This window comes from Beauveria bassiana, assembly GCF_000280675.1.
Source record: "Beauveria bassiana ARSEF 2860 unplaced genomic scaffold BBA_S00031, whole genome shotgun sequence".
Classification (NCBI taxonomy): domain Eukaryota; kingdom Fungi; phylum Ascomycota; class Sordariomycetes; order Hypocreales; family Cordycipitaceae; genus Beauveria; species Beauveria bassiana.
In genome coordinates this window covers 262,360-286,404 of record NW_007930866.1, presented here as the reverse complement: position 1 = coordinate 286,404, position 24,045 = coordinate 262,360, and the positions used below count along the sequence as shown (strand labels likewise).

At 52.4% G+C, this 24,045-nt stretch overlaps 8 protein-coding genes across 8 annotated transcripts; 4 read left to right on the top strand and 4 right to left on the bottom strand.

The window, feature by feature from the left end:
* Positions 1-41: 41 nt before the first annotated feature.
* Positions 42-4,218, bottom strand: BBA_08169 (ABC transporter; the record flags this gene model as incomplete). Its single annotated transcript, XM_008603266.1, has 5 exons — positions 42-2,115; positions 2,734-2,741; positions 2,820-3,873; positions 3,928-4,031; positions 4,093-4,218. 5 exons carry the CDS (start codon positions 4,216-4,218, stop codon positions 42-44), a joined length of 3,366 nt encoding a protein of 1,121 aa, XP_008601488.1.
* An 882-nt stretch (positions 4,219-5,100) lies between these two features.
* BBA_08168 (amidase-like protein) lies at positions 5,101-6,997 on the top strand (the record flags this gene model as incomplete). Its single annotated transcript, XM_008603265.1, has 4 exons — positions 5,101-5,448; positions 5,518-5,929; positions 5,993-6,649; positions 6,741-6,997. The coding sequence occupies 4 exons, from the start codon at positions 5,101-5,103 to the stop codon at positions 6,995-6,997; spliced, it is 1,674 nt and encodes a 557-aa protein (XP_008601487.1).
* Positions 6,998-8,975: 1,978 nt separating this feature from the next.
* Positions 8,976-12,279, top strand: BBA_08167 (DUF323 domain-containing protein; the record flags this gene model as incomplete). Its single annotated transcript, XM_008603264.1, has 9 exons — positions 8,976-9,260; positions 9,365-9,483; positions 9,589-9,827; positions 9,890-10,004; positions 10,057-10,074; positions 10,200-10,486; positions 10,550-11,328; positions 11,403-11,752; positions 11,838-12,279. 9 exons carry the CDS (start codon positions 8,976-8,978, stop codon positions 12,277-12,279), a joined length of 2,634 nt encoding a protein of 877 aa, XP_008601486.1.
* A 300-nt stretch (positions 12,280-12,579) lies between these two features.
* Positions 12,580-13,778, bottom strand: BBA_08166 (initiation factor 2 subunit family protein; the record flags this gene model as incomplete). Its single annotated transcript, XM_008603263.1, has 4 exons — positions 12,580-12,681; positions 12,738-13,575; positions 13,628-13,685; positions 13,757-13,778. The coding sequence occupies 4 exons, from the start codon at positions 13,776-13,778 to the stop codon at positions 12,580-12,582; spliced, it is 1,020 nt and encodes a 339-aa protein (XP_008601485.1).
* A 403-nt stretch (positions 13,779-14,181) lies between these two features.
* Positions 14,182-15,566, bottom strand: BBA_08165 (alcohol dehydrogenase, putative; the record flags this gene model as incomplete). The annotated part of the gene is made up of 8 exons (XM_008603262.1): positions 14,182-14,460; positions 14,515-14,653; positions 14,710-14,797; positions 14,844-14,934; positions 14,990-15,060; positions 15,111-15,131; positions 15,186-15,262; positions 15,316-15,566. 8 exons carry the CDS (start codon positions 15,564-15,566, stop codon positions 14,182-14,184), a joined length of 1,017 nt encoding a protein of 338 aa, XP_008601484.1.
* A 2,890-nt stretch (positions 15,567-18,456) lies between these two features.
* BBA_08164 (feruloyl esterase A precursor) lies at positions 18,457-19,538 on the top strand (the record flags this gene model as incomplete). Its single annotated transcript, XM_008603261.1, has 3 exons — positions 18,457-18,538; positions 18,598-19,182; positions 19,243-19,538. 3 exons carry the CDS (start codon positions 18,457-18,459, stop codon positions 19,536-19,538), a joined length of 963 nt encoding a protein of 320 aa, XP_008601483.1.
* Positions 19,539-19,983: 445 nt separating this feature from the next.
* Positions 19,984-22,223, bottom strand: BBA_08163 (peptidase family M3; the record flags this gene model as incomplete). The annotated part of the gene is made up of 4 exons (XM_008603260.1): positions 19,984-20,380; positions 20,432-20,732; positions 20,783-20,906; positions 20,955-22,223. 4 exons carry the CDS (start codon positions 22,221-22,223, stop codon positions 19,984-19,986), a joined length of 2,091 nt encoding a protein of 696 aa, XP_008601482.1.
* A 465-nt stretch (positions 22,224-22,688) lies between these two features.
* BBA_08162 (fructosamine kinase) lies at positions 22,689-23,991 on the top strand (the record flags this gene model as incomplete). The annotated part of the gene is made up of 4 exons (XM_008603259.1): positions 22,689-22,958; positions 23,006-23,556; positions 23,610-23,873; positions 23,931-23,991. 4 exons carry the CDS (start codon positions 22,689-22,691, stop codon positions 23,989-23,991), a joined length of 1,146 nt encoding a protein of 381 aa, XP_008601481.1.
* Positions 23,992-24,045: the final 54 nt, after the last annotated feature.

Sequence of the window (24,045 nt, the reverse complement as noted above, 5' to 3'; positions counted from 1 at the left end):
TATAGTATATTACAGAATAATACAGTCTAAATTTACATCGTCTATGCTTCACGCCTCTTGGCCTCCTCTACCGCCTCCTCATCAACCATGATAGTCTCAACATCGTCCGCAGGCTTGCCCGCCATCGGCGAGCGCATCTGATTCTCCATCAGCTTGCTAAACTCGCTGTCCTTGTTCGCCGAGAGCTCCCTGTAGCCGCCAATCTCGGCCACCTCGCCGTCCGCATTCAGCACAATCAGCAGATCCGCCTTTTCAATCGTCGACAGACGGTGCGCAATGGAAATGGTGGTCATGCTGCCTTGAAACAGCCTGCCCAGCGCTTGGTTCACCAGCGTCTCCGACTCGGCGTCGAGCGCCGAGGTGGCCTCGTCGAGGATCAGAATGTCGGGCCGCTTGAGCACCGCGCGCGCAATCGCCACGCGCTGCTTCTGCCCGCCCGAGAGCTGCGACCCGCGCGCGCCGACTTGCGTCTGCAGGCCCTTGGGCAGGTTGTCGATAAAAGTGCAGTTGGCGACCTTGGCGGCGTGCAAAATCTCCTCCTCGGTCGCGCCGGGCACGCCGTAGGATATGTTCTCGGCAATGGTGCCGGAGAAGAGCACGGGCTCCTGCGCAACGACTCCGATGCGCCGACGGAGCGACTTGACGCTGATTTGGGAAATGTCTTGGCCGTTGATGGTGATGGTGCCGGCGACGGGATCGTAGAAGCGCTGCAGGAGCGTGCCAATGGTGGACTTGCCGCGGCCAGAGGGGCCGACGATGCAGGCGTTGCTGCCCGAGGGAATCTCAAAGTTGAGACCGTTGAAGATTTTGGCGTCTGGCCGCGTGGGGTACGCAAAATGCACGTTTGTGAACTTGACGGTGCCTTGGGCGGACGCGATGCGGGCGCCGGCGCTCTGCGGGATCCGCGGCTTCTTGTCCGACAGCTCGAATAGCCGGTGGGCGGCGCCGGAGCCGCGCATGATTTCCGTGTACGTGTAGAAAAAGTCCATCATGCCCGTGCCGGCAAACATGGCGTACATGACAAAGGCGGTGAGGTCGCCCGTCGTCATGGCCCCAGACTGGATGAAGCTGTTGCCAACTGTGAGCATGATGAGAAACGAGATATTGCCAGCCCAGAGCGTCGACGTGTAAAATGTTGACGTCACGATGCCTTCGCGTTTGCGCAGCGCAAACACCTTGCGAATCTGCTGGTTGTATCGATGCACCTCCTGACGTTCTCCGACAAAGGCCTGGCTCGTCTTGACGTTGCCCAGTCTTTCCTCAGCAATCTTTGTCAGCGTGCCGAGATTCTTTTGCACGCGCTTGCTCATCTTTTCCACAAAGCGGCCGTAGATGAGAGATCCGACAGCCATGGGCGGCAGAATGACTAGCATGAGCATCGTGAGCTTTGCGCTGGTCCACAGCATGATGGAGATGCCCGCAATCGTGTTGAAAGTAGAGCGTAGGGCATACGTGACACTCGTAGTCACCGAGTCGCCCACAATGTTGACGTCAGACCCCAGTCTGGATATCAAGTCGCCCACGGGGTTGACATCAAAGAATTCGGCATCCTGCGTGTAGGTGCGACGGTACAGGCGCGAGCGCAGCCTCGCAATGACGCGCTCGCCAATGATGCGCATCATGATGTTGCGTGTAAACGAGGCGGCTGAGCCGATTGTGAGCACCGTGCCCATGCCGACGACGAATTGGGTAAGGGTAAAGGAGTGGCCGGCGACGTCGACGACGCCCGCTTTGCCAGCGGCATCGATGATGCGGCCCACGGCGTACGGAATCGTCATGGTAATCGTCGCCGAGACGGCGAGAAAGACGGTGGCGAGGCCCAGCGGCTTGGCCTCGGGCCGGGCGATGCTCAGGAGGCGCAAGAGACCGCCAGTGGAATTGTTCACTTCGGGTTCATTCTTGGAAAGCTGCGCAGCATGTTTTCGCCGCACGGCAAGCGTTTTGGCTTCATCCACATCGGGGACAGCATCGTCCTCCACGTCGTCTTTTTTGACGGCCTTTTCGTTGCCCTTTTCCGCAACGGCCTGCCCATGGCGCGGCGAGGTGCTAAACGATCGCGACAGCCCGGCTGCGGCACGCGGTGCAGTCTTGATGCGCGCGACCACCACGGAGCACCTGACAACAAGATCAGCTGACGATGAATGCCGTCTTGCTGCGGAATTGGCCTGGAAACGGCATTTTTGACGCAATTGTATGGCGGTGTTTGTGCCGAAGGATCGGGTGGCCGCCTGTGAGGTGTGCGGTCGCTGCAGCGCGACCCTACCTTGCTGGCGCGCGACCGACACAGTCCAAGGTAAGAGGCTGCACATGGTCAAATGAGATGAGGGTGATAGAATTAGGGTATCATCTTGATTGGTACATGCCAACGGACACGAGTGTGACTGTTTTGCAAGAGTCAACAGACGTCCGATAGCCAGAGTGGAAACTCGTAATGTAACTTTTTTCGGGAACTAGGACTCCGGCTGTTTGCCTATTTTTTTAGGCTTCAGCGGACTCTTCTGTGATCCCGTAGCACGACAATGTCGAGCGAGAGGCTCGTGCAAAATGAGAAATGTATTAAGATTGTTTTACATATTACCTTCTGGTTTAGAGCTCAACCTTCCGCTTTGGGTGGCATATTCTCGTGCACCTCGGTGCCGTCCTCCCTGCGGCGACGGTACATATTTGCGCGCCAGATAAGATAGTCCAGCGCTCCAGATAATCAACGCTATCGAGCATCCAATCATTGCCCACATGCCACGCTGAGTAGAAGAGAGTATTAGTATATAATTGGTCATGAGTTCGCGAGTTGAATCAAAGGGGTAAAAATTGATACTCACAATGAACCACGGCGCTCGCGAGGCGCCGTAGAATATGAGAATCCACCACGCATTGACAGCGTTGTTTCCTAGATTCATACCAGCCAATACCACGCCTCGAAAAACAGACGCTTCAAATCGCATGGCGTCGTTGCACCAGGCGAAAAATGTTGCCTGGCATGCGTATACAGACCCAGCCCAGTAGTACGCCCCAAAGACGACAGAAGTGGACGAGGAACTGGTAGGGTTATTGGACGCTACTAGAATCATAATGGATGTGGCAATGCCCGTTATGCCAATCCAGTAGCCGACAAGGTAGCGTTTGCCACCGAGAAAATCCGTCAGCGTGGCCCAGAACAGCGTTGACACGATGCCCACGGCAGGCACGCCCGTCGGGTAGTCGTTGAGCTGCGCCTTGGTGTACTTGTTGACGGGATGCTTCTGCATGTATAGCGCCAGCAGTGCGTTGCTGCTAAACGACTCTGTCTCGCCCGCAATCACCCAGAGCATCACGAAGCCCCACCAGTACCACGACGTGAGGACCTTTTTGACAAAGGCGAGCGTCATCGGTGACTGGCCGTCTTCTGCCGCCTGGGGCACGCGCGACCTTGCCAGCGCCTTTTCCTCTTCTGTGAGGTAGAATGCGCGCGTCGTCTGCGGCGTGTCCGGGAAGAAGACGAAGCCGTAGAGCGCGACGGGCATGGTAATCAGCCCGTCAATGATGAACAGCCAGCGCCAGCCCGCCAGCCCGCCGCGGCCGTCGAGTCCGCGGTTGAGCCCCGTCTGGATGAAGCCGCCAATCATGGTGCCGGCGAGGCCGGACGAGGTGAAGATGCCGCTGCGCTTGCCGAGCTCGCGCTCCGTGTACCAGGCGCCGAGGATGTAGTGCGTGCCGACAAAGGTGGAGGCTTCGCAGATGCCCTGGAAGAAGCGAATCGCCATAATGGACTGCGGGTTGTGCGTCGATGCGGTGACCATGGTGAGCCCGCCCCAGAGGACCATCATGAGGGGAAACCAGATGCGCGGCTTGACATAGTGCAGCGACAAGTTGGAGGGTATCTGCCCGACGACGTAGCTGTGGCGGTTGGCATTTGTTGAAGAAGAATCATGTATCGAGCGGAAGACTTACCCAACGGTAAAACAAGTATTTATCTGTGTGAGTTGGTCTCCGACAAAGCCGAGGTCGTCTTTCATGCCCGACACGTAGGCATTGTTCAGATTGCTGCGGTCGAGCTGCTGGGCGTTAGTATTGAATGAAACACACAACTACACCGTCATCATCGCAGCGACATACATAGTTGACAAAGTAGCTCAGACAGCAGAATGTCAGAATGAAAAAGTCGATTTTCTGGATGAGGGCGCGTTCGCCTGGCTGATAGACATTGTGGAAATAGTCCTTGACCTTGCCCCCCACGGCCATGATTGTGCAGTTGCGCAGCGCCTGCAAAGGCGGCCGCCGCGCGTTACTGTATACTAGGCAAACCGGAAAAGCGCACACGGCGACCCCGTGTTGAGCTGGCTGCTTTCGATATTAGAAGGTATTGGCGGCGGAAAACTGTGCAGACCCTTTTGAGTTGTGATTGGGAACTTTTGGGTGGACCAGGACTGAGATTTGGCGTTTGCGGGCGCTGGGCCGTCGCAGGTGGATGATGCTCTCGTGCCTCTGCCTTGCTCTGTTAATTATCATGAAAGATGGAAATCAATCATGCAGAAGGGGATGATGTAAGAGAACACGCAGTTTCAGTCTGGCTAATTCCCAACTACCGATTCATAGTATCGCGCCGTCGGTCGGTTGGAGTCTAGCACTGGGCTGGGGTAGCATACCAATTAAACGCCACAATGACTACCAGTAATACTGCAGCTAATAGTCAATAGAGGGCGCCAAACTTAGCAAAGCTGATGACGGCCGGAGCAGACTACAAGAAGTATGAAAATACCAAGCAGAAGACTGACAAAATTAGAAAAGGTCGCAATCTTCTGATTTGTACGTACTAGCTCAGGGGAAAAAAAATACAACATTTCGAGGTTTTCCCCGGATGATATTGCTTAGTCTCGTCTGCCAAATCGTCATGCGGCCCCCCACGATGGCGCATCAGGTCGGGGTCGGCGCATGCCGCTATCGGGTTTTGCGGGGGAATCATGTCCGCACAGACTCAGGCCCGATCAGTGGCTCACTCGTAGCCTTCTATAAGTCCCTCGACTCTGCGTCTGATATCCTCATCGCCTTTTCCCACTCCCATTCTGCAAAAAAAAAACATACATCTCCCCTTGGACCACCCCCCCGGCGGCCTACCAGTACAGTATGACGATTATCGAATCGAAACTAACATACATCTTATCCGCCAAAGCAGAGGGGCACCCGACCACCGAGATCCGGCCGCCCATCTGGGAGGACATTGGCGCCCGAAAGAGAGCGCTCCTCAGCGCTTCCATCCCGCAAGAATGGCGGGTGCCTGCCGATCTGTTGCCCCCGGCCTCGCAGGATGATGTGACGGCCTGGCCGGCCACGTCTGGGTGGTTCACCGAGGACGAGCTTGAGATAACGGAGCAGACGGCTACGCAGCTCGTCGCTCAGCTGGCTTCTGGGGAGCTACAGTCGGAAACCGTGACTCGTGCATTCTGCAAGCGCGCAGCGGCGGCGCATCAACTGGTAAGTAACCTTTGTGGCGGCCTTTTGTGTGTGTGTGTTTGTGTCTCTTGACTTACAGCTTGGGGACAGGTAAACTGTCTCTCCGAGACTTGCTTTGAGCGCGCCATTGCAACAGCGCGCGCTCGTGATGAGCATTTTGCCAAGACGGGCCAGCCCGTGGGGCCGCTGCACGGCTTGCCGATTTCTCTCAAGGACAATTTCAAGCTCACGGGCTTGGATACTACAGTCGGCTTCTCGTCGCACGTGGGAGACGCTGCCGCAGTGGATTCGATGCTCGCCAAGGTGCTAGAAGAAGCGGGAGCAGTCTTTTACGTCAAGACCAATGTGCCGACGGCCATGATGATTGCAGAAACCATTAATAATGTTTTTGGCCGCACGCTGAATCCTTTGAATAGACAAACGACTAGTGGTGGAAGCTCGGGTGGCGAGTCGGCTCTGCTGGTATTAAAAGGCAGTCCTATTGGCGTGGGAACTGACATTGGTAAGTTCCGATTGGCAAGGTTCACTATTTAATATTTTAATGCCTCTAACGAAAAGGTTATAGGCGGATCACTTCGTATTCCTGCTGCTTGCACTGGTATTTTCACTCTCCGACCCTCTGGCGGCCGCTTCCCCGTCCGTGACTGCCGCTCCGGCATGCCCGGCCAAGAGGGCGTCATGTCGGTCAACGGGCCCATGGCACGCACTCTCGAAGACATTGCCATGTACAGCAAAGTGGTGATTCAAAGCCAGCCCTGGCTGCGCGACGCCAAATGCCACCCGCTCCCGTGGAAGCCCGTCCAGCTGCCCGAGAAGCTCAAGATTGGCGTCTTGTGGCATGACATGCTCGTGCAGCCGACGCCGCCCATCCTGCGCGCCCTGCGGCATACCGTCGCGAAGCTGCTGCGGGCCGGGCACGACGTGGTTGACTGGCGGCCGACGGACATGCTGCAGAGCCTCACCATGATTGGCAAGTTCTTCGTGGCCGACGGCGCGGCGGCGATTCGCAAGGAGCTGGAGCGCACGGGCGAGCCGTGGCGGCCCGAGATGGAGGCCTACCGCCACGCGCAGCCGATGAGCGTCTACGATGTGTGGAAGCTGCAGACGGAGAGAACGGCGTTTCAGAATGCAAATCTGGATCGGTGGAACGATGCCGGTCTGGATGCGCTGTTACTGCCCACGACGCCGTATGTGACGCACAAGCACAGTGGCACTAGACACGGTGAGTTTTTTTTTTTTTTTTTTTTTTTTTTTTCCAAGTTAGCAATTTGAAGCTGAAAATGTAAATTGACGGTTTTTTTTTGTTTGTCTAGTTGCATACACGGCCGTTGGTAATATTCTGGACGTGTCTGCCGTTTCCTTCCCGACGGGGCTCAAGGTGGACAAGAATATCGACATTGTTGGTCAAGACTACGTGCCTCGAAGTGATGTCTGCGAGGCCATCAACACGGAATACGATGCCAACCTCGTCGATGGTATGCCAATCAGTCTGCAGCTTGTTGCACGCAAGCTCGAGGAGGAAAAGGTCTTGGGCATGACGAAACGTGTGCTGCAAGCGCTCTCTGGCTGATGAGAGATGTGCAACCAGCATGTACCTGTACATATGTTGCTTAATGATATCAGACTAGTGTGTTTTACAGATCTCGCATAATACACCTTTGTCATACTTGGAGTGTTTCCACTCTTTCAAGCCTGTCCTATAAGCAGGTTTGGAATGTCATGATGCGTATTTGGAGATGGCGCGCTAGCCGCACCCCTTGACAAAGTATGACTTTGACAGGGAATATTAGAGATATTGATGATCTGGTTTGATATCAGATGGAAACTACTGTAATTCTGGTCGATCTGCATCTTGTTGCTGTCAACTGTACTTGCTCTTTAGTTTTGACAATCAGCTGGCTCCGGAAAAGACGTGTTCAAGCTGAGGCGTCTCTGTCAACTACACTTTAATCAACACTCGATTTTTGCATAATCTCAGTGGGCGATGCCCTGGTGTGCCTGATTGCCTGCTTGCCAACTCATCCAGAATCAGGTGCAGAACTAGGCTGCATGGGCCGTCGTCACTGCGGGTCAAAATCAACTCGCATCCAGACAAATATAGATGAATATGCATGAGCAGCCGAGCTATATCTTGGCACCGACCATGTGTGCCGTGCAAAGGCTATGAACATGATCAACGTCGAAAGGCTGCACAACACGCCCGCGCGCACTTTCGCGAATTCGTGACATGCTGCAGCTCCAGTGATCGGCAGACACCAAAGCCGCGGTTCTTTGACGAGTTGACACACCCGTGTCAAGGTTCCTTGGTTCCCAAGGATAAAAGGAGTGTATCCTTGATCTGTCGATTGGGCTGTAGGATTTACTCAAGCATGGCTGCTGCTGCTGCTGCCGCCGCCGCTGCTGCTCGGTACGCAGGTAGCTAGCTCCCCCTCGAAACGCCTTTTCGATCTCCTACACATGCTTTGAAAAGCATGTGTCTTGCACCGCACTCCTGCATCTGCATGAACTGGAGAAGCGAGGAACAAAACAGGTACACGCACAAGTGACGACACGATCCCGGAAACACGAGAGTTTTTCTAAGACGGATACCGATGGCAGAAGCGGCTCCTCCTTTCCCCCGCCTGCCGCCGCCGCCGCCGCCGCCGCCGCTGCCCCATTCGCCTTGGAGCTTTCTGGCCAACGGCGGGCTAGAGTTGGACCCCATGCGATTTATTTTCGTTGCATTTGCGATAGGATGATTCCAAAGAGGAGCAAAAACCCCGCGGTGGTACTGTGCCACTCAACCAACCACTCACTCGGCTCCAGCTCAGCGCATGGTTCAATGGCTCCGCCTTGTTTGAGTGCGCCTTTTCGGGGACAGCTCCAAGTGACTACCCGAATACTTGGTGACCAGCTTGTGTTGCTTGTCAAGTCAAAGTCATGTTCTTGTCGAAAAAAGATGGCCCATTTTTCTTGCCAAAGTGGGACGTTTGGAGGTGTGGAGTCCAGGTACCTTAGCATGCTAGCCTTTCGGCCACGGCCTGCTGGCTGCCGCTTTCTGTACAGATTACTCGTTGCTAGTCAAGCCCCAGTGGATTGTCAAAGTTGTCTACTATTCAGTCATCTGGCAGCTAATACTGGTTGTCTTTTCATGTATCCTTGCTTTGTGCGGAGTCGACGTGGGGTTGCATGTGGAGGGGAAGCTTCTCGTGGGAAAAGCTCTTAGCTGTTCACTAGCTGTGGTCTGGAATACCTGCACCCACCGTGAATGATACCTGTGTCTAACCTGAGGAACGCACTGAATTCCTTGTAATCATCATGTATTATTAGCGACGGCATAGTACGTTATAGGTTTTGAGCTGATTCCCACCGGCTTTTATTATTAGGCTTTTCTCGATTTGTCAATCTAGATTACCAACCCATCTAAACATCAGCATCCTGTCGCATCTTGTTTTATTAAAAAGCTTTTGCGTTTGCATCATAAGATCCAACCACTCCCACGCTCACACCAGCAGCCTCTTCACTTGATACACCTTTCCTTTCCACCTCCTCCGACATCTCGGTCCATCATGCCCGCCGTCAGAGAGGCCTTTGCCGCGCAGCCCTTGGTTGTCAACGGCGGCGACTCGTTTCTCACAAACGGCCATGCTGAGACGCCCCGCAAAATGCCAACGCAGCAGCAGGAGCAGCAGCAGCAGCAGCAGCAGCGTCTTGACATCATTGATATTCGCGGAGAGCAGGTCGACTTTAACCTCAAAAAGGAGATTGCTAACCACTTGAATCCCGTCAGCGGCCACCGTACGCTGCCGACGTTGCTGCTGTACGATGAAACGGGCTTGCAGTTGTTTGAGGATGTATGTCATTCTTGCTGAAGGCCCGTTTTGGCATTTATTCCTTTTTTTCCCTCCCGCCTGGTTACTGCGTTTGACCTGGACTTTCATCTTAACTTGTCGCTCAGATAACATATCTGGATGAATATTATCTCACCAATTACGAAATTGAGCTTTTGAAAAAACATGCGGCCGAAATAGCGGATTTGATCCCGGCTGGAGCCATGGTCGTTGAGCTTGGAAGCGGGTAAGAGAGCGCTCTACATTACTGCCCGTTTTGAAGGCTTAACAATTATTACTTCCTTCTACTCTCATCATCAGCGCTAACTAGTATCTTTTCATCGCATTGCAGCAACTTGCGCAAGATTTCTCTCGTCCTCGATGCCTTTGAAAAGATTGGCAAGCCAATCGACTATTATGCCCTCGACTTGTCGCAGGAAGAACTGCAGCGCACACTCTTGCAGATTCCCGACTACAAGCATGTCCGCAGTCATGGGCTCTGGGGCACATATGACGACGGCAAAGACTGGCTAAAGCAGTTTGCCAATAGCGACCGAAACATAACAATCATCCACCTCGGCTCTAGTATTGGTACGCAAACACGGATGGATGGCGCGCCGGGACATTTACGTTTGCTAACATGCAAGTTCAAGGCAACTTTTCGCGCGACGAGGCCGGCGCCTTCTTGCAAGGGTTCGCTCAGGTTTTGAAGCCAGCAGACTCCATCATTATCGGCATCGATTCATGCTGCGACCCGAACAAGGTCTAGTCAGTATTCTCCATGTCTATTTTCGCACTCACTGTTGCTAACTGATTCCAGCCATGCATACAATGGCAAGTGAAATGTCAAGAATGGCACCGGACTGGACTAACATGAAAATCCCCTAGATTCCAAGGGCGTTACGCATTCGTAAGCTTATTAGCACCGTCCCTTCGCGAGTCTCTGTCAGCTGACCTGTCTAGCTTTATTCTCAACGGCCTTCGCCACGCCAATGCTGTCTTTGGTTCTGAAATCTTTCACCTGGATGACTGGAAAGTCATCGGGGAGTTCATCTACGACGAGGACGGCGGCCGCCACCAGGCCTTCTTGTCGCCCACCAAGGAAGTCAATATCCTTGGAACAACCATCAAGCAGGCCGAGAGATTAAAAATCGAGCAAAGTCTCAAGTACTCCCAGGTTGGCGGTGAGAAGCTGTGGCGCACTGCTGGTCTGAAGGAGGTCAAGCGTTGGCGACGTGGCGACGACTATGGTAGGCGCATGAACGGTTTTATTTGGCATGCTCATACTCGTCACTGACAAGTATTCTGTACAGGTCTCCATCTGCTTCAAAAGACTGATCTTCCATTCAGCTCTCTTCCTTCACAGTATGGAAGCGTTCTGCCCACACTCAACGACTGGTCAGCCCTCTGGCAAGTCTGGGATATCGTCACCAAGGGCATGCTGCCCGACCAGGAGCTCCAGGAAAAGCCCATCAAGCTGCGCAACGCTTGCATTTTTTACCTCGGCCACATCCCCACCTTTCTCGACATTCAGCTGTCCAAGGTCACCAACGAAGCCGCCACCGAGCCCGCCGCCTACCGAGCCATCTTTGAGCGCGGCATCGACCCCGATGTGGACAACCCGGAGCGCTGCCACGACCACTCCGAGGTCCCCGAGGAGTGGCCGCCCGTGCAGGAAATCACGGCGTATCAAGGCCGCGTACGCGCCCGTCTGGAGAAGCTCTACGCCGACACGGACAATGGCAGCCTGGACAAGATGCCCCGCAGCGTCGCGCGCGGCATCTGGGTCGCGTTTGAGCACGAGATTATGCATATCGAGACGCTACTGTACATGATGCTGCAGAGCGACAAGACGCTGCCGCCGCCGCACACGCCCATGCCCGATTTCGCGACGCTGAGCGCAGCGGCTAGACGTGCACGCGTTCCGAATGCTTGGGTGGATGTTCCCGAGCAGACTGTCGTCATTGGCATGAATGATCCCGAGGACGGCACTGATCCGACTGTCAATTTTGGATGGGATAACGAGAAGCCAGAGAGGAAGGAAAAGGTGCATGCCTTTCAAGCCAAGGCGAGGCCCATCACCAACGAAGACGTGAGCAAAACTCCCCCACACCCTCCTTTTCCAACTCGGAAATCTATGCGGAGCCTTCTAACCTTTGGGTGCAGTATGCCGATTATCTCTACAGCACCAAAAACAGCGCTATTCCATCCTCTTGGTCCATTGTTGCTGAAGCCAACAACGGCAGCCCCCTCCTCAACGGCGCCAGTTCCGAGTACCCTATGCAGCCGTACCTCAAGGACAAGGCTGTGCGCACCGTCTATGGCCTCGTCCCTCTCAAGTACGCCTTGGACTGGCCCGTAGCCGCTTCCTACGATGAATTGGCTGGCTGCGCCGCCTGGATGGGCGGCAGAATCCCGACCATGGAGGAGGCCAAGAGTATCTACACTTTTGCGGAGAAGCAAAAGGAGGCCTCGATGCACAGCAAGCTCTCTAATAGGGTACCTGCAGTCAATGCGTAAGTCGTCTTTATACAACAACAAACAACACCTGCATTGCATCCTCATGGGCCACATGCCGCTAACAGTTTTTATGCGTTCTAGTCACTTGGTCAACGATGGCGTCGAGGAGACACCGCCAAATGGGGCCGCCGCATCAGCAGCAGTCAATGGAGGCGAAAGCGGCGGCGGCGCCGCCTCGCTGTACATTGACCTCGACGGTGCCAACGTCGGCTTCAAGACGTGGCACCCGCAGCCCGTCACGGCCAGCGGCGACACGCTGGCCGGCCAGGCGGGCATGGGCGGCGTGTGGGAGTGGACGAGCTCGGTGCTGACTCGGCACGAGGGCTTTGAGCCCATGGCGCTGTATCCGGCGTACACGTCTGACTTTTTCGACGGCAAGCATAATATTGTGCTCGGCGGCTCGTGGGCGACGCACCCGCGCATCGCCGGCCGTCGCAGCTTTGTCAACTGGTACCAGCACAACTATCCCTACGCGTGGGCTGGTGCTCGACTTGTCCGCGACGCTGTCCAAGTCCCGGTATGACGTCTTATGGTTCCGAGCCACCGTCAACTAATTCGGGGACATGTGAGTGTGTGAAGGGCTTTGGTATTCTGTTTTTTTTTTTTTTGTGTATTTGCTCTTTTAAGAGACTAGTTTTGTCCCGCGTCGTAATGTGGTATATGGAGAGACAGACTTTTTCTGATACTCTGTAACGCCCCCCAAGATATTCCAACTTTGCGCCGGCACTGGATGCGACGTTGCTCAATTTCTTTCCCATGATTTGGTGCATAAACAATCATTGTAGTTTGTAATTTTTTTTTCCCTGTTCTATATGCATCTCGCTTAATTATTCAGGCTGCCGTAAATCTCTAGTAGCTGTTCAAATACGTAGCTCGGTAGGTGGACGCCGTTTTCGGTAATGAGGTTGGAGATGAGCTCCGGAGGCTGAAATGGTCAGAAAAAAAAAATTTTGGGTAACAATGGCGTCTTGGGCAACTCACGGTATAATCAACAGCATCCACGGGCTGCTTGCTAGATCCGTCAGTCGTAAAGTCGAGAACTTTTTGTTCAAAGCCAATATCCCGTTGGTCTAGCGGGAACTTGCGCGCAAACTTGTGCGTCTCGGCCGCGACATAAAACGGGATATGCGCGCGATTCGCCAGCTGCGCAATCTGAAACGTGCCAATCCTCGAAATGATGCCTCCGTTTTGCGCCACCGCCTCGGCGCCCACAATCACCATGTCGACCTGCCGCAGCAGGCCCATGGTGTGGGCAATGGCGGCGCCCGGAATCTCCGCCACCGGTATGCCCTTGCTGCGGAGAGCCTTGACGACGGCATTGCTCTCGTCGGCGCGGGCCGAGTCGCGGACGTAGACGACGCGAAACTTGCCGGCGCCGTTCTTGGCGGCGCGCTCGAGCACGGCGAGGACGGAGCGCGAGTTGCCGTGGACGAGGACGGATTTGCCCTCGGTGACGAAGCGCCAGCCGGCTTCCGCGATGCCTGCGCGGGCGGCAATGGCGCGGGCGGCAAAGAGCCGGCCGTTGCGGAGGAGGTGCTGGCGCACGGCGTCGAAGCTGCTCGGCCCGCCGTCCTGCTGCTGCGGCTGCTTGAGCGAGGCAATGAGGTATTGCAGAAAGAGGTCGGTGCCGGCGGTGAGCGGGACGGGGTTCTCGACCGAGGCCTTGAGACGGTCGCAGTGGGCCTTGACCGTGTCGAGTGTCTCGTAGACGGTTGTCGAGGGCACAGAGTTGAGCAACTCGATGAGCGACTCAATCGCAGCAACGGGCTTTGTCAGGTCGGAATCCTGGGCAAGGAGGTTGCGGTATGTCGATACGATACTGCGGAGAGGTCAGATGAAAACGCCGTGGTGGGTTGAGGGGTGTGGCATACTCGAAATCAGTTGGGTTGGGCTGCTTGCGCAAGGGCAATGTTGTGCTGCCGCCGCCATCTGCATTTTGTCCATGGTCAGTCAGCGCCGACTGCGCAGGGCGAGGCGAAATAGAGGGGTGCGCGTCGTACCGGCTGATGCGTTGGTCGCCATGATGGCTGTTATTCAGGGAGAATGCGCGATGCACCAGAGAAGCTGGTTCGACGCAGGAGTAATAGCAGGACAGATAGCGAAAGAAGAAACGAAACTTTTGGTTGAGTCACTGACTGGTGGTGTTTGCAAGGTTGAGACGGGCCAAATTTGGAGGTTTTGGTGGGGTTTGAACGGCGCCGCTAAAATGGCGGGGTAACTAAGGTAAGGTAATTGATGATTACAGTGGGTGAGGCCGCTATTAAATGATATTCAGAGGACAGCGCGCGCCTGTCTTGTTGACTTTTCCAGCAGTCAATAGCCGCAGTTTAGAGCCTCAAAATGCCGTGAAATTCCAAGTTTAATAATCTATGATCAGTACCTAGGTACCTAATAATCTACCCTTGGATGCTCTGCGGTAAACAATCTAGGGCTCCTCAGTGGGATCCTCAGGCCCTGGGCGGAAAATGTCAAACCCCCAGTGAGAAAGATAGTTGATAAACCTGACCTCACCCTCATCTTTCCTAATCTCATTGATTGCGGTAACGTATTCATCGGGAAGGTCTTCAAGTGCCAAGACAGCAAAATTGTCAGTAATATGGGAGGGGGTGAACGCTTTCGGAATCACACTTGTGCCTCGCTGTAAGCCCCATTTCAAAAGCACCTGAGCTGGAGAAAGGCCATGTTTCTCAGCAATGGATATAATCTGAAATACATATTAGCCTACAAGGATCGCCGCTCTATCTTTGAGGTGACGTACCACTTCATTGTGTAGCGGTCCCGGGACGTCCGCATTGGCAGCCACAGCAGCATCAGGCACGCCACCCAAGGGAGAGAATGCAGTAACATGGATGCCATTCTCGTTGCAAAATTTGATCAAATCAGACTCTAAAAGGTAACTGGATAGAATTTTCAGTAGAGATCCATTGATTCACGTGGGTAATGTCTGACTTACGGGTGAATTTCGACCTGATTCGCGGCCGGCTTGATTGTGCACGTGTCGAGGATCTTTTGAACCTTTCGGATATTGAAATTGGAAACCCCTTCAAGCGTCAACTTCTGACCATCATTGGCATTTCTTTTACGTACCTATGTGCTTGACCTTGCCAGCTTTGACGAGCTGCTCCATGGCTTTCCAAGTCAAATCGTAACGCTGGGTCGTTGCCATGTCGAGTTTCGGCTGCATTCTTCTCTCAACACAAGATCTGGGTAACGGAGAGTAAATGTTGAAATACCTTTCCGTCAGGATGCCGAGCAGTCAACCATTCAGATTTGCCTTTGCCAATCCGTTCGTATGCGACGGGAGCTATGACTGTTTAGCATCATCATCAAGGTGGTGCATGGTGACGTTCTTACTGTGCATCAAGTACAAGTCGACTGTAAAAGTCTGAGACTCTACTCAAGTTTATTTCAGGGTGTCTAATTCCTTACCATAGTCTAAGCCAAGATTCTCGAGGCTGAGCTCCAAGGCCGCTTCGACGTCTGTTGACTTGTGATGGGGGTTGGCCCTAGCCCATGGGATTAGTTTCGAACAAAAAGTGAAAGAACACATCTTTCTCACAGCTTAGTAACGATGAAAACCTCCTCACGCTTGCCGTTCCACTTTCTCAGAGCTTCACCAACACCTCGCTCGGCCTCTCCATTACCATAATTCCACGCCGTGTCGATATGTCGATACCCCGCCTCGAGCGCCCGCAACACGGCCTCTGTTACGCCCTCTTTGGGGTTGTCGTCTGGCTGAAAAGTACCAAATCCCATGGCGGGGATTCTTGCACCTTTGGTACCGATTGAAAAACTCGCGCTATGAGACATTTCGACGCTCTAGATCTGTTTGCTTTGTCTATAAATCAGGGGAGAAGGCAAGCACTTTCAACTAGTTCAGTGATATCGCAGGTGTGGTTGCTTGGTGGTGCACCCAGGCTGCAGGCGGTGGAGTCGTTATGCCCGGCCCTTCCTTAGTGCATGTCGTTGGCCATTCTCCTCTTCGGCATTGGAGCAACTTTGATCCTACGTTACACAAGATCAAGATCATGTGCTTGGTTCAGAATATCTTGTTTGGCCAAAAGATGTTGAGGTGAAGGACCTGACTCTCAACTCTCCCTTGTGGCGCTGCCACAAGAGGCAGAATCATAAATGGATACGAGTATCAGGTAAGTGATAATTTGTAGCAAAATAGACATGATGACTACCCATTGTTAGGACCTGATCCTATATGCAGATCAGGAATGAACATTCGTCAGGCTTTTTTTCGTCGACAAGACTTGGTGTAACGCGTTCCTGTTGCAATGGAGACATAGGGTGGTTGTGAGAGTGAACCCAAGGCAGCCTCAGAGGCTAAGGCCATGTGCCGTTGCTGCCCTCGGCATCGGTCGAGGTCTAAGGTAGAGCGAACACAAGAGACTGTGGTATAGATGACACGAGACTCGGCGTCCTGCTGGAGGATTTCATGATTCGGATATTGATGTGATTTACAGAGCACGACGCGAATGCTGCAATTGTTTCCTAGCAATGCAGACGCGTCAGGTTCGTTTCCATAGCGTGGCTGACCAGTGGTGGCACTGATGAGACAGTTTACGGTGCACACAGTTGCCCGATGAGGCTAACCCTGACCGACTCAGACCGCCCCAGACCGACCGGCCTCCAGTCTGACGGTTTGACGAGAATAGCCGGTCTGGCAGTCTGAAGTCTGTCAGACGGACTCAGTCGGTCTGTCAGTCGGTCTGTCTGTTAGCCACACTGCGCCAACCAAGTCCGACAGATGTAGGCAGACCTCAAGACTGTCAAGTATGATATGACCGACGACATGGTGGCCACTGCTCTGCTGGCTTCAACAACAGCCGACGACCAAAATGTGAGCACAGGAACCATTTGAATTGCTCCTTCCTTGGTAAATTCATGTTTTACGAGAGCCCATCTTGCGCTGTTGAAAAATAATATCTTGTCAAGATCTCTACACGGAGTTGACAATAAATGATCTAATGAGAATAAAATTGGTCGAGCCATTGATTTTTGACGTTGCTATTGGCCTGAATATTGAACATCGTGAGGGAATAGTACTGCAGCAACCTGTTGCGAGGCTGCTCGAGGATCTCTTCTAGCAGATGCGCAGAACACAACGAAATTGGCAACAAAATCGCTTGTGCCAACAGAAATCCAACTTCCATTCCGAGGGGCCAAAGGCTTGTAAGACCATTCTGCTTCATGACGTAATTTTCATCCCATTCAAGCAGGTAGTCAAGGGTAGGAACAACTGTCCAAAGAATCGGTCCTTGAATGAGGTATAGGGAGAAGGAGAGCCTTCCAAGCTGCTGGGGGATTTCTTTCTCCAACAAATACTTGAGTCTTGGCAGCCTTGAGACGGAAAAAACGAGAAATGATGCAGCCCAAAATAAATAGATCCATTTTGGATCTGACATGGCGTTAGGTTTGAGAAACGACAGCCAACGCCAGCCGGGCGTTTGGCGTAGCCGTGGCATCTGGCCAAAAGATGGGGTTGAACATTTGGACTCTGGATTCGGCGTGGCGTCCGCCCGCAAACGGGCCAAAATCAGCTCCATTACATCAATATATTTCTGTCTTGTGGATGAAGAATGCTAAGCGAATGAACATGGGTCTTCTTCCCTTGTCCTTTTCATCTTTTGGTGACTATTCGAACTCATGATTGGTTTGTAACGTATCAGTAAAAGAGCTGAAGTACGTGCGTGCTTCTCAGCAGGTACCAGTTCCTCTGGATGTCTCCGGGATATTGTGCGAGGCTGTACGAGGCTGGGTCAGCGCTCCTAATAGCCCAGTCCACGCTCCTCAGACAGACTGTTAGTCTAGTCTATGTTTGCCAGACTGGCCTGATGGTCTGATCTGACAGTCTGGTCTAATGGTCTTAGACTATCTGCCAGACAAATAGTCTGCTCCAATTTTCTTGCACGCTCCTCGAGCTAATTAAAGCCTAACCCCCACGCAGGTGAGAAAAAAATGGCCTACAGTGGGAGTACTGAAGGTTAGCTGCCTATATTTAAATAATTCTTAATAAATCCTAGAAAATGTCTATCTAGCTAAAATAAAGACGAGATTAAATTTTAGTGTCCAAATCATCTCTTGTATTTTTCATTAGCTTCTTAAATATTTTCTATTATTTTCTATTCCATGCACCTTTCGTTAAGTATAATGCGGACGCCTTGGGCTAGCTTTTTTGTCACCCCCTTGAACCCCTAACGCCATCAGAAATATGCTAGCCCTATTAGGCTTAGCGATTCCCATCTCTTGTTAGTGGTGAGGCTTTAATTGACTCCTTTAATTGGCTCAGAGAAAACGTGCGAGAGATCTTCCGTGCTACCTACACAGTTGGATATACATCTGTCTATGTAATGGTATGAGTATTATTTTTTTTTCATTAGCATATATTTGGGCCCAGGCACCATTAATGGAATCCAACATGTGTAACCTTATATAGCGTTGTTGTTTCTAGGTAATATTTGAGCTGTATCTTATTAAGCTTAGACGCAGCGGTGCGCACTGACTGCACGGACTATTCCTCTTGAATTGGGCGGTGCTGCGACGTACGATGTGATGGCTGTATACGAGAAATGGATTTATATAAAGCAGCTATGTAGCGGCACCGTTGCTCTTTACCGACTGCGCACCCTGATCTTCTCCTGTGAGCCTCTTTTGCCATTTCTTGCACGCCGCTGGAGTTCTGGTAGCAGCAATGGGTCCTCGGATGCTTCTGTTCGGCCTTGTTGCCGCCCTAGCCGCGGCAACCCCGCTGAAACGACAGGAAAGAACAACTGGTATAATCCCCCGGGTGATATCGAGACAGGCAAGCCGAAGTACTAACATCATGTATCAGTCGACCCCGCCGTCTACAAGAAGCTGGTGGACTACGCCGCCTTTCCAACGATGAGCGCAACCGACCCTGGCAGCGCGGCTCTGGACGCGAACTGCAGCGTGACCCTCGTCCGCTACATAAACCAACAGAGCACAGACACCCAAGCCGCAGTGTGGCTGCGGAAGAGCACGCGGGAAATCATCATCGGCATCCCGGGGACCAACGGCCTGAGGGATGCGCTGACGGACATTGAGGTTCTCCCCATACCGTACATTTCGCCGTCGATCCGCTGCCCCGGCACCTGCCTCGTCCACGCGGGCTTCCTGCTGGCGTGGAACTCCATCGAGGGCCAAGTGATCGACGCCGTCTCCTTGGCGCTCGAGCAGAACCCCGGGTTCTCCGTGGTGATTAGCGGCCACTCGCTGGGCGGCGCCATTGCGAACCTGGCCTTTGCGAGACTGAAGAACGGGCCCTTTAACACAACGGGTGCCTACACGTACGGCCAGCCAAGGGTTGGAAATCGGGAATTTGCCGATTACATCGACAGCTTATCCAAGGCCAGCGACAGTGAGGCAGGGTCGTACAACAGGGTCACCCATGCCGAAGGTAAGCCATGATTTCCTTACCTTGTGCAAATTAGTCAACTAATGCATCCCCTCCAATTAGACGGTGTACCTCATGCTCTCCCCATGTTTCTTGGGTATCAGCACCCGCGTGGTGAATATTGGGAGTCTGCGCATGAGCCACAATCGGATACCACGTACCGATGCCTCGAACGGGAGTCTTCAAAGTGTTCCAGATCGACGACAACCTTCCTCGAGCTAGCGATCAAGGCTATCTTCGAGACTCTCGGGAAGCCGCTTCTTGGGTTTCCTTTTCTCCCCACTATCATCGGTGTCTTTCTCAATTCGGACCATGGAACTTATGCGGGCCTAACACCCCTCTGTAAGGTGGCTCAATAGCGCGGCACTCCTAGCTCGGAGTAGAGTACTGGTGAAGGAGTTGAGGACCGTTGTGTACAGGGTTGGACATCTATCGAATGCGAATCGAATCGATAGATTCATTCGATGCCAAGTCTTACGAATGTCGAATCTATATCGGGTTTATTCGATTCGCATCGAATTTGCTGCTGGCCCATAAGAATTTATCTTTATATATTAAAAAAACCAAAATATTATAACGTAAGCTTTTATTAGCTTTACTACTAGTTTTATATAATTACTTTATATATAGTAGGGCTATAAAATCTATTCAGAAAAAGGTACATTTTTATATTTTTTAGTAGGAAGAGGTGGCCTATAAGGGGGTGTGGTGTGGCCCACGAGTGGATGCCCGATGACGTTATAGCATAAGAAAAACGAAAGTATTTGACCATTTCGAGAATAAGCATAGAGACGTGAAGAATGATCAGACAAAGAGGCTTTCTGCCAAGGCATTAAAGTTGGGCTTGCGGCCAAGGAAGTCGTCGATCATCTGTAGCTGATTATCGAGGCTACCGCCTGGCCTCAGAACGTACTGTTCGAACCGTCCCCATGTTTGCTTGTCGTTGATGTCGTCGACAAACTGTGAGTAAAAGGCATCTTTGGCAAACGCAGCACAGGCGAGATAGCCGTAGTATCCGACGTCATAGCCGTTTAGCAGATGCCCAAACGAAGCGTGTTCATGGTCGGATTGTCTCGCTTCGGAACAGTCCACTGCTTCGTACCGCTCACGGCAGTCATACCATAGTTTGGACAAGTTGAGCGACCGTGCCTCTTCGTGGGACTTGGCAGCGTGTATTTTGAGATCGAATACCGAGATAGCTCTACTTATTCCATTAGTATCATAATTTCGCGCAAGCATTGTGGTTACGTACAATTGGTAAAGGTGATATTGACCACGATTAATGTTTCGGATCCTGATAATCCTATCGAGAGTGTCATCATCTATCTTCTCGGCCGGATCAGGGGAGTTTGGATTGTCCTGTCTCCACTGCTGCAGATATTTTGAATCCAGCTTCGTGTAGTGACAGCTCAAATGCCTCAGGACATATTTTGTCCAACACCAATTCTCCAGCAGTGTGCTCGGCATTTCACCAATGTCAACCGGCAGGTGGTAGCCGTGAAAGTGAGCATATTTGGTTCGCGCCATGAGATCGTGGATGCCGTGGCCGAGTTCTGCACCAAGTCAAAAATTATGAACAAAGCATACTCGACGTTACACATACCGTGGAATAATGTGACAACCTCTGGGTGGCGAAGCTGCGCACAGCTGGATTCTGTTGGTGCTGGAAAGCTGCACATCAGCACGGTTGCGGGTAGCTGTCTAGAGCCGTCCTGCTTCTCATAGCCCTAGCGTTCATCAGCATCAAGAATACAATATCATAATGAAGGACCTACGCAATGAATATTGACGCATTGGGATCCTTTGTATTTGTGATCGCGCGCAATGAGATCTAGATATAGATATCCAACGAAGCTTTCTTCTCTGTACGTTTCCCACGCCTGGACAGTCGGATGCCAAAGGGTGGACTCGTCGAGCCGCGAGTCTGGTATCTTCTTGAATCGCAAGCTCAAATAGGACTCAAACAGTTTTAGCATCTTACTTATTGTTGTATCAAGGGGGAAAAAAGGAGCGACATTGGCGTCATCCACACCGGCGGCCTTCATTTGCTGCGTTCGATAGTATGCCAGATCCCACGGAGGGAAACCCTTGTCGTCACCTTCCTCCCACACTCCCCACCTTTTGCAATCTTCTCTTCGTATAGACTGAAGCTGGGAAATTTCTTGCACCCCCTTTGGAATGATAGACTTTTCCAAATCGCCCAAAAAGCTCTCAACTTGTTCAAGAGACCGTATAGCTCGGGTCTTTATGCGCATGGCGGCGTGGTTGTCGTAACCGATGAGCCTAGCCCTCTCGTCACGCAGGATTACAATTTCGTGAAAAATCTTGGCATTCTCAGCCAGTCCCTTTCGATCCTGCAGGTACATCTTGCGACGAGTGGTTGGGTTGTCGAGATATGGCAGCACTTTGAGCAAGCCGCTGTTGGCGGGAGGACCGTAGAGAAGTCCTTGTTGCTCTCCTTGGCCAGCTTTCCATCCACTCAATTCACGTGCCGATAGACCCTGAAGCTCATCTTTTGCGGAGTACCAGGCACCCGGTCGCTCTTCAATTAGTGCTTTATTATACGCTTTGGCCAGTTCTTCGATGCGATTGTTGATCTCAAGAAAGCGATTGATCCCATCGTCACCAAGAGACTCGTGGCCGGCATCGATAAATCTTTGCATTTTGTCTCTGAGATAGTGGCGAGACTCCACGTCCAGCGTTTCATTTTTCTCGGAAGTAGCCTTGACGAGTTTAAACAGGTCGGCTCGTCGCAACCAGACAGCCTCGGCTTCTTCTTCCAGCGTCGTGGCGACGGCCACTGCGCCGTGGATGGCTGGGTCTGGAGACGCATACTTTAACAGCTCGATTATACCTCGGGCAGTTTGAGCTTGGTTCTCGGCTATGGCCCACGGTAGCATCACGCTGTCGAAACAAGCGTCTGTGAGCTTGACCGAGTCAACTACGCGGTCCTGCGCTGCCTTGACCATGGCGATGGAGGCTCTCATAGTGGTAACGACTTGGTTAGCCGACAAGAGACGCGGCAAGCCTGGTGTAGAGGACATAGTGTTGGCGGTTAAGCCATTGACGCCAAAAATGTTAAAAACAAGCAGCAGCAATAAAAATAATGTGTGACAGAAACCAAATAGGTATGCCAGTGATCAAGGACGCTGTGAGGGGCACAACGCCTCACGTGGCCAGCCACCCCCAAAAAATATACACCGCAGACTGCTGACGTACCCCTGCGACAATTGCTGTCAAAAGAAGGAAAGGGAATGACCGGGCCGGAAAAGCCAAAGAGGCGCTCAACGCACAATTAGACAACCTAGAGTTGAGACTTTAATCTGACACTGGTTCTGTACCATTTTACGGCACTTTCTGCAGCATGACAGCAGTCTTCCAAGCCGGAACACAGCTCAGCCTGTAATGAAGACGGAGGCGGCAAACAGCTGTCAGCGTTACGATACAAACCAAACCAGCAGCGCATATTCTCCGAGATGGACACGCCAATGCTAGCTCCATTGTCGACCATGCCTTCATCAACGCCGTCGAAATATGGTGTTATCGAGCAGACTGACATTTCGAATCGCAGCGACACCGGCGTAGCTGAACTTTCTCAAACTGCGCGCTCTACACCTTCAACGTCGTCTACACCTCTAGAAAAGCCCGTCCATGGCCAACGCATTGAAATTGACCAAAACATCAAAGCTGGCAAGTACTCAACTCTTCCGATATTCCTTTCCTCCCTCCATTACCTACGACTGATGCTAAACTTTTCGCTTCAGCTCTACCAGCCGGTTGTCACTTTGTAGAGGCTACAGCCTATGGGTCATCACTCTGGACACAGACGACCAAAATCACTGCAGTTTCCGACACTGGTCAAGAGTGTGCGTTTTTTCTGAAGACAGCCTCTGGAGAATTGGGCAAGGCAATGTTCAAGGGCGAATTCGAAGGCATGAGTGCCATCAATCAAACGATGCCGGACTTTTCGCCCCAGCCCATCACCTGGGGCCGGTGCAAGGATACCCCCGACCTCTTTTTTTTCCTCTCCACGTTTATAAAGATGGCAAAAGGGGATATACCCGATCCGGAAAAGCTTTGCGCGAAGCTAGCCAAGATGCACCGCGAAAGTGTCAGCCCGACTGGCCAGTTTGGCTTCCACGTCACGACTTGCAATGGCAATATTGCGCAGATCAACACCTGGAACGAGTCTTGGCAAGTTTTCTTCGCTGATGGTCTACGGTACATGCTTGCAATGGATGTCAAAGTCAATGGCGAGCAGCCAGAGCTCGTGGAGGCGATGCAGCCCATCTTTGATTTCGTTATTCCGCGGCTACTTGGGCCGCTTGAACAAGGTCCCAACCGTATTCGACCGGCACTTGTGCATGGCGATCTCTGGTGTGTTTCTTGCCTGACTTTGAGAAAAAAAAACATTCTATTGACGTTCAAAGGTTTGGCAATTGTTCTACGAATCTCGATACAGGTGAGCCCGTCATCTTTGATGCCGCGGCATTCTACGCCCACAACGAGTACGAACTCGGAAATTGGAGACCGGCCCGAAATCTTCTCAATACAAGGTACCTTGATGTGTACAAGACTTTGGTTCCTCCTTGTCACCCAGCGACCGAGTTTGAGGACCGAATCATGCTCTATGAACTCCGATTTGACCTTCACTTTTGTATCATGCTTTCTGGGCTCAAGGACACTAAGAAGGAGTACGCAAACTGATATGCAATGATGAAACGGCATTCTTCTAACACTTTTGTAAACAGAATGATCTCAAACATGAAGTATCTAGCGAAAAAGTACCCTTCCAAGGAGTTCGAGAGATGAATCGTTCTACTGGCTTCACTGGGCGTCAAGTTTTTACAGGGGACGGGAAAACCA